Source organism: Haliotis asinina, chromosome 13 (genome assembly GCF_037392515.1).
Source record: "Haliotis asinina isolate JCU_RB_2024 chromosome 13, JCU_Hal_asi_v2, whole genome shotgun sequence".
Taxonomy (NCBI): domain Eukaryota; kingdom Metazoa; phylum Mollusca; class Gastropoda; order Lepetellida; family Haliotidae; genus Haliotis; species Haliotis asinina.
Genome location: NC_090292.1, coordinates 32,622,445 through 32,631,770, shown reverse-complemented (window position 1 = coordinate 32,631,770; position 9,326 = coordinate 32,622,445). Strand labels below are relative to the sequence as shown.

General features: G+C 43.3%; 1 protein-coding gene across 1 annotated transcript; it reads left to right on the top strand.

Annotated features, from left to right (window-relative positions):
* The first annotated feature begins 705 nt into the window (after positions 1-705).
* Positions 706-5,756, top strand: LOC137260077 (uncharacterized). The gene is made up of 4 exons (XM_067797769.1): positions 706-1,316; positions 1,676-1,849; positions 2,780-2,990; positions 5,260-5,756. Exons 1-4 carry the CDS (start codon positions 1,271-1,273, stop codon positions 5,696-5,698), a joined length of 870 nt encoding a protein of 289 aa, XP_067653870.1. The 5' UTR covers positions 706-1,270; the 3' UTR covers positions 5,699-5,756.
* The last annotated feature ends 3,570 nt before the right edge of the window (positions 5,757-9,326 follow it).

The window sequence follows — 9,326 nt, the reverse complement described above, 5'->3', positions numbered from 1 at the left end:
AAACAGAGTTGCGTTTCTTTTGCCGTTCAGTACATTTATGATTGCGTAATTGTCTTTGGAAAATATTCCCCAAGGACCACGGTGTGCACTGCCTTTTAAGCATCACAGGTTACAAAAACCGTTTAGCGAGCACATGTACACTTTACTCGTCACTTCACCTCTCTTCACTAGCTACTGATTGAGTTTAGTTTTAGACGAGCACTCAGTGATATTCCAGCTATATGGCGGCGGTCTGTAAATAATCGAGTCCGAACCAAACAACCCAGTGATCAACAGCATAAGCATGGATCTACGCAGTTGGGATAGGATCGCATGCGTCAACCAGATCATCGAGCCGTGACCACTCGATCCCTTTATTCGCCCATTACGACAAACACATGTTTTGCTGAAGATCGGTTCGAATCCGGATCTTCACTGGTATTTCCTCACCAATGCAAACTACAAAATTCCACTATAAGGGTGAATATACAGGCGTTGTTATATGATATACACCCATTTCTAGTGCCCCCCCCCCCCCCCCCCCCCCCCCCGCCGCCGTGACATTACTGCGGTGTATAACTAAACTCACTCGCTCACATTAATAATTTCACGACATGTTTACATGTGTTCACTCCAGCATGTGTTACGTTCAACATGTCAAGGAAGAGCAAGACTAGTGATTCAGCCCGTCACGTGTTTCCGCAACCAACAAGAAGATAATTAGGAGATAAACATCATGTGTTGGCCAATTGGAATGCATTTGGAACCGACGGCGTCAGCCGGAGGTTTCAAATGAAATATTCCCGTGCTTCAAATACTCAATAACACCCGGAAATTGGCCAACACATGATGTTTATCAACACTGTAAACACAAAAGTAAACCAAAGGGGTTTTAGTGTCTGCACTCGTTTACATCGAATACGGACACAGCAGTGAAGTGTCATCAGCTGGTTCTCATGGTAGCATCTGGAGTTGTTCATTTGAGACGTCATTCTAACTTTACGTCACAATATGATTTGAATGACGTCACCACTGTTGATGACACAACAAAACAATTGTTTACGTGTCAATACACGGTGAATAGTCTTTCAGTTTCCGGGAATCTAATACCATTTAATCATGTTTTTCAACCAATCAGATTACAGAACACAGTAACCTTTGGTTTACAATAGAATATAATTCGGTGTGTCCAGAATGGCTTCATTGCTGCCCTGCGTGTTAGACAGAAACAGCACACGTGGGCCAGATACCAAAGTATCACGAGTGACTTTAATGATCAGATAGTCCAGTCATGCTTCACTCAGCGGCTGTAGGGCTGGTCATAGCACACCTGGCAGGTAGGATATATTGCATTTTATATATTGTGGCACCTTTGATGTTTTAGCGAAGAATATTCCTTTAGTATCGCATGTTTAAACTAGCCAACTATAACTGTAACATGTATGTGAGTGTATGGGTCTGCGGGCGTGTGTGTGGGAGTGTGTGTGAATATTTCTGTGTGTCTCTGTGTATGTGCATGTGCGGCCTTTGTGTTTGTGTCTGTGTATTCACGTGTGTCTGTGTATGCATGTATGCATGCCTCTGTGTGTGTGTGTGTGTGTGTGTGTGTGTGTGTGTGTGTGTGTGTGTGTGTGTGTACAGTTACACGGAACAAAAGGAATGATGGTTACATAACACGTTGTTCCTGTTTACCTAGCGGCAGTGCCAACCTTCAACTCCGGAAACCACGTGTCCAGTCTTCAAAGCCCAGCCTTGGACGAAATTTCTGGACTTGCCGCTAGTCGAATTCATGATGGTATTTTGTATGGAATCAACGACCACACCAGCAGCACTGTTGAGAACAAAGTGTACGCCATCAATGCAAACACAGGTGAGCATCGGCCTCATTCGGCATGCTCGAGAGAGTGTGTATTGTTTTACGTCGCTTTAGCAATATTTCAGGACCATCATGGCTGGGGTTGGCCAGAAAATGGCTTCATACATTGTACCCATGTGGCAAATCGAACCTAGGTCTTCGGTGTGACAACCGAAGGCTTTAACCGCTAGACTACCCACAACCACTTAGTGTTTATAGCCATTCTAAACATGTACCACAAACGTTGACGGAACTGTAAATCATTAACTGGAACTATTCAAAAATCAAAGAAACCAGAGCAATGCTTATTCTGTGTGAGTCAATCAGTATGGAGGGGGGCACCAGATATGGGCTTAATACATCCAACCATGTGGGGAATCGAACCTGGGACAAGCGAACGCATTAAGCACTACACTACCATAATGCCCCTTGCCAGTACGACATATACTGAACACCATACGAAACGTTACCCTCCCTCCTTAGTGACGGAGGTAGGCCTTACCTGTCTTCAGCTGACGTTGTGATGCGAGGACGTCCACTTCTTGGTCTGTTTACGGCGATCCCAGTCACTCTGTATTGCTAGGTTTTCGCCACTGAATTTGCTATGTGTAAACAGAAAATTGGAAAATGTTACTTTGCAAGCAAACATGTTAGCAAAGATAATTTCACATGTCCCTGCACACCTTTTTACAATATCAAAGACATGTTGTACTTACTTTCACTGATGCAAATCGCAGAAAATACTTTAAACACAACTCGGAAACGAGCAGAAACGGGTTCCACGCATTGCACCAATGTGGGGAATCGAACCCTGGTCTTCAACGCGATGAGCGATCTCTTTAACCACTAATCTATGTGACCAAACATGTGACCAAACATGTGACCAAACACCCGCTGTATAATTCGCCTAGACGTTTAACCCCGATTTGTTGGACCTTGTGACAGGTGCATTAGCTGCCACCCTGACCATCAGTGGTTCGACCAACTGGGATTGGGAGGACATTGCGGTGGGGCCCTGCCCCGACAGCGGCTCCTGCATCTACATCGGCGACATCGGCAGCCACAACGGCATCTCACAGAACACCGTCTACAGGGTGAAGGAACCGTCCACCTTGGAGGACATGACCGTGCCTTTCCTCGACAAGTTGCAGTACAGGTGAATACTTCATCCCGGTGATGATGATGATGATGATGATGATGATGATGATGATGATGATGATTTCGAGATTTTCCGACATAATGCGTATTTTTCACGCGGTTTTCTGGTAATAATAACAAGAAGACGGCCGCTGGTTGAGGGTGAGGTTGTGAGTGCGGATTAAGGCTGACGAACGAGTGAGGGTGTGAATGGTGTCAGGAGTGAGGCAGGGAATGTTGGTAATGGTGAGGGTGTGGGTTTTGGAGGCGGGTTTGGAACAGGTGGTGGTATCTTAATTCTAATTTCCTCGGTAGATTTATCTGTTAAGTATTTGGGTGGTTGCTTTAGCATAGCGGTTGGAAGCGTTTGCTCATCGCCCTGTAGTCCCTGGTTCAATTTCCCTCATGGGTGCAGTGTGTGAAGCCCATTTCTGATATCCCCTTCCGTGACTGCTTGGATGTTAAAAACAACAGCGTAAAACTAAACATACACACTCTGAATTACCCTTTTGTATCAAACATTGATGCAGCATCACGTCATTGGCGCTTGACTACGTATATATTTGGAAGTATGACCTACATATACAAGATATAGAAAAGTGTGACACTAACAATGGCGGCCCGGCTCGCCTCGGTCGTTTTCGGTCTGACAAACACTTCTGTAGCTTTGATCGTTGTAAAAACTGCACAATTTATACTCCGTTGACCTCTGTAAAGTGCCTTGCGTATTACTTACCTGCTGATTTTATTTCCATTTCAATTTTTCAATACAATTGTTGTTTAGTACAGTGTAGTTGTTAGTGTCACACCTTTCTATATCTTATATATTTAGGTGATACTTCCAAATTTATATCAGAGTCAAGCGCCTATGCATCACGTGCCATTAAATGTTCATTCAGTAACGTGTAATTCAATTCAGTTCTTTTAATGACGCTGTCTTGTGATTAGCGCGTCATTAACTTAATTAAGGTTCTGCATGGCGTGTCGGTAGAGCGTCAGTGACTTCCTGGAAAAGCGGACTTAGCGCCAAAATTTCGTTTTTCGCAAAACTGGTTCTATAGATTAAAATTACATAGTAATATAAAAAATTGATTTGCCTGACCCATAGCGCAAACTCAAGTGCAAATACGTAGTTTGTTTGAAAAATAGACACCGATATATATATATATATATATATATATAATTTGTTATCCCGAATTTTGTTTTAAAGATTTAATTGAATTAAATAAAAATATATTATATTATATGATGATGTCATTAGATAATGATATGCTAATAAGTATTTGATACAATCGTTTCAATGATGCCATTAACTAATAATGCATTTAAGATTATTGTCTGCGTGATAATACTGACATTTGTTAATGAAGCTATGATGCAACCGGATCCTGATGTTTAATGTTGGTAACGGAATACTGAATAGTGCCTGCCGCACGTTGCAAGTCGCAAGGTAATCTATCTGATAATCTTCAAATCTCCAGGTGTCTAGACTCTCAGTAAGACCTTCTCGTGATCCCGTTATGTAGTTTCGACACCTGTTTGTGGTTATTCATGGAGCAATTGCATTCACGATGCTCATTGTGAGAAAGCCCTGTTTGTTGCTGAACGCCGCACTCAGCAATATTCCAAGTATATGGCGGTGGTCTGTAGATAATATAGTCTGGACAAGACAATCCAGTGATCAGCAGTATGATCTGTTTGTGGTTTAACGTCACAATGTTCCAGCTATAGGGCGTCGGTCAGTAAATAATCGAATCCAACTTATGTCAACCACTGATGTGCCCAACATGTCAGTCACTGTTGTGTCCAGCTTGTTTCAATCACTGTTGTGATTGTGTCCAATTCGTGTCAGTCACCGTTGTGCCTAACTTGTGTCAATCACTGTTGTGTCCAACTTGTTTCAATCACTGTTGTGATTGTGTCCAATTCGTGTCAGTCACCGTTGTGCCTAACATGTGTCAGTGACTCACCAACCAACTTGGTTGATCAGTTACCCTATCACCCGGCTATACATACCATACACACATCAACCCATGCAATCATTCATTCATTTAACCCCCAGTTAACTCACTCACTCACCATTCATCCACCACCACCACCCTCTCCTCATCCACCCATCCACCTACTTATCCACTCAGTAACCTTTTCATCCAAACACCCACCCACCACCTACTCATCCACCCACCCACCACCTACTCACCCACCCACCCACTCACCCACCCACCCACCTACTCATTCACCCACCCACTCATCCACACACCCATTCACTACTATCAATGTCTACCCAGATGGAGCGAGCAGGAGAGTGAATGCCTGATGGTCGACCCTACCGGAAACGCCTACGTCGTGTCCCGTGTCCTGGGAGGTCATGGCCTCATGGCCAAACTTCCTTCATTCGGTTGGGGCGGTGAAACCGTCGACATCACCGTCTCAGCACGTCTCTCAACCACGACCGCACACCACGACCCTCTTGGCTGCGACATCTCCCCCGATGGAAAAGCAATACTCATCAAAGCCAAAGACGACATCTACTACTACCCCGTTCCCGATGGGGACTACGTCGAGGCGGTGAAAGGACAGGCTACCACCGTGGAATATGACATGAAGGAGCATTGGGGGGAATCTGTGGCATGGACGGCTAAGGGGGACGGCTACTACACCGTAGGCGAGGGACTTTATCAACCAGTCTACTTGTACACCATGGTGGGTACCGTGGTTGTGGGGTAGTAAAGTCGTTGTGGAGTTCCCGTTGCACTCTAATAAATGTTATGTGTTATAACATGGATAATGTTATCGATGTTTTGTAATCCCATGGACATGGAGCTGCATTACAAACGTCCGGTAGATTCGGCAATTAAGCTTTCTTGCTGGCAAACAGGTACATATCTGTGATGCCCGGTTCACAGAATCCCATTACCACGTTGAAAAGGAGTATTTCCAGCCCTGCACTTGATGACAGATTTAATTCGTTAAGGCATGAGGTTTGGTATAATGCTCGGAGGGTATGATTTGTGAGGGAGTACCAATGATTTCAATCGATTCCTGCTCTGATTTCAAGCTCTGAGCTTGATATATGCATGTCTGTGACAACTTTCTTGACCAGTGATACCCCAGAGGGGCTTATGTCAGTTCCGGGCCCCTCAAGCACTGATGCCCCGTGGGTCGCTAAAACAATGTCGAGTGGATTTCGATTTATGGGCTGGGGCGTTATCTTGCAGGAATACAATTTCTTTGGAGAGAAAACGAGACATTCACAGTGTTAGTTGATCTCATTTATAATTATTTGCTGGTACCTCAAACTGTTCAGGGTACCAGACACATTTATCGGGAGACCCGGACCATTAGATGACACGAGGCCGCACACATGGGGTTGAGATGAGTGCTTTTAACGTGCGTTGAGAGCAGCAATGACGATGACTCTCGGTTGGAAAACGACAAATTTTCATTCGGTGTCTGTAACTGAAGCAACTTAATAGTGGATTGTCTGAGAATATGACCTGGTTCCAGTCCTGTACACCAAAAGTCTCATACGCCTTGGCCCAGAGAAGTCTCAATTTCCGTCGACGTCTGGAAAAATGGTTTCCAGCTTGAGGTCAAATTCATGTAAACGCCTAGACATAGATGCGTCTGTCTAAAATACCTTGTCTCCCCCTGTAAACAGGAGTCATAAACCTGGGCCCCGTTTCACAAAATTCTCGTAAGCCTAAGGTCTCGTAACTTTTCTCGTACCTGGCATACTGTAACATAGGAGGTGCAAAGGCTACGGGAAAAGTTACGAGACCTTAGGCTTACGAGCGTTTTGTGAAACGGGGCCCTGACTCTCAGACACAATCTTCGTATCATTCTGACTCCAAGCTTTGTTGTTCATCAGGTCGTGCCGGATCATTTACGACCAGTTACACTACCACATGTCTCTAACTTCCGGTAGAGCTTGATCGTATGAATGGAACCAGCGCATTTGAATTTTGAAGCAATGATTTGTTTTACATTCTTCCAAGTATTTCCAGACTCTCTGAGGCTAATTATTTGACCCGTTTCAACTTATGTCCATGCTTGCTGGTGGACAGAAGCCTTAGATTCAAGATTATTCATTATTTCGAATAGAAATGGATCTTATATCCATGAAAAAGTTGGTGTAAAGTGAATTTAAGTGAGTGAGTTTAGTTTTACGCCGCTTTTAGCAATATCCCAGCAATATCACGGCGGGGGACACCAGAAAATGGGCTTCACACACTGTACCCATATGGGGAATCGAACCCGGGTCTTCGGCGTGACGAGCGAACGCTTTAACCACTAGGCTACCCCATCGCCCCTGAATTTAAGCCTTAATGTTAATGATTAGGTATGAAGTTGTACTATTTCTGAAAATATTGTCGAATTACATCACCTAATTCATAAAACTTTCATTTGACAACTTAAACTAGTTACCAGTTGCACTACACTTAAACTAGTTACCAGTTGCACTACACTTAAACTAGTTACCAGTTGCACTACACTTAAACTAGTTACCAGTTGCACTACACTTAAACTAGTTACCAGTTGCACTACACTTAAACTAGTTACCAGTTGCACTACACTTAAACTAGTTACCAGTTGCACTACACTTAAACTAGTTACCAGTTGCACTACACTTAAACTAGTTACCAGTTGCACTACACTTAAACTAGTTACCAGTTGCACTACACTTAAACTAGTTACCAGTTGCACTACACTTAAACTAGTTACCAGTTGCACTACACTTAAAAGTTATGATTGTTAACATTATGATAAAATCAAAATGGCTCTTGTGCCTCCTTAACTCCTTTCCAGGTAATGCATGGAAAAAATGTGTGGGATAGATAACTGAGTGAATGAGTGAGTTTAGTTTTACGCCGCGCTCAGAAATGTTCCAGCTATATGGCGGCGGTCTGTAAATAATAGAGTCTGGACCAGACAGTCCAGTGATCAGCAGCATGATTATCGATCTGCACAAATGGGAAATGATGACAGGTCTCAACAAAGTCACCCAGCCTGTCCATCGGATACTGTCCGTCGCTTCTTACGACAAGGATGGGCTACCGAAGACCTGTTTTAACCCAGCTCGTCATGGGTCACATATCCCAACTGCTGATCCAATACAGGTATTTAAATACCACTATCAAAAGAAAACCATACTCGGGACCTCGGGCAAAAAGGGAGAAATAAACTTCATGAATTGAAACCAATAATTGGTTATGCCTACTTGGGTTGTTTGTCAAGACGTGAGGAGGTAGTTTTACGACGATGAATTGGTTGCAGCCGGTTAACTCAGATGGGCCTCCCATGTGTGTCTCTGGCGATGAAGTGTTCATCATTAAGCATATCTTGCTTGCATTTTACGTTTCAAAATAATAGAACAATGAATATATACGTCTTTTAACATGGACTTTGTTCTTAAAATGCTAATGAATGAATACTTGATTTGAAATAACGCTAGTGTGATGTAAAACCCAAATCAACCCATCTCAACTCACGGGTCGCTGAAAAAACAATTACTAGTTTTTCTCAACTGTCACAGCAGAAGCTGTGTATTTGTTGCAGACAGCAGACAGAACTCAAACGTAACCAGTTTTAGTTTAAACACATTCCCTAAACACTCTATCGTCTCCTTGAATCACTTGATTGTGTAGTCAAATCGCTTGTCCCACGGGGTTTGCCGCGCTAGCGTTTTACACTGACACAATAGCACAGCATGTGAGAAAGAAACCCGTTTACTCCAGACTGAGCAATTTGTGTTTGGGCAAAAGAGATAGCAACTTAATATTATTCCGTGACAATACAAGCAAACCTAAGTACCTCTTTAGTTACATTATCAAAGCCACTAGTGAAGATAAGGTCTCACCGTTACGTTCACATGTCCATTGTCTTTGTAGATAAGAACACTTTTTTGCTCAGTGCTGGTCGGAGTATGTTTCGAAAGGACTGTCAGTAACATATGTTATATTTTAGGATTACACTTCCTAAGGAAAGTACAAATTTTAATACTATCTCTTGGGTTGAGAGAGGTCCGGGATTCGAACCTAATCGCCAGCACACAAACTTGAAAGTCAAACCGCCTAACCCGCTCAGCTACCGCGTCTAGGTGCCCAACTCTGAGGATATGGGACCGAATCCCCAATGGGACTCAACACCCAAAAGAACTAGAATCTGTTAAGAATCTTATTAAGAACGTGTAAACCCATATATTACACTTGGCCATTTTCTAAATTGTCAATGTATTTTATAAACATCTATGGGTGCCAAACATGTTGAATGAGTGAGTGAGTTGAGTGAGCGAGACTGGGTTATTGTATGATTTTCAAAACAAGTAGGTAAACTTGTACTTTCACTTTGGATA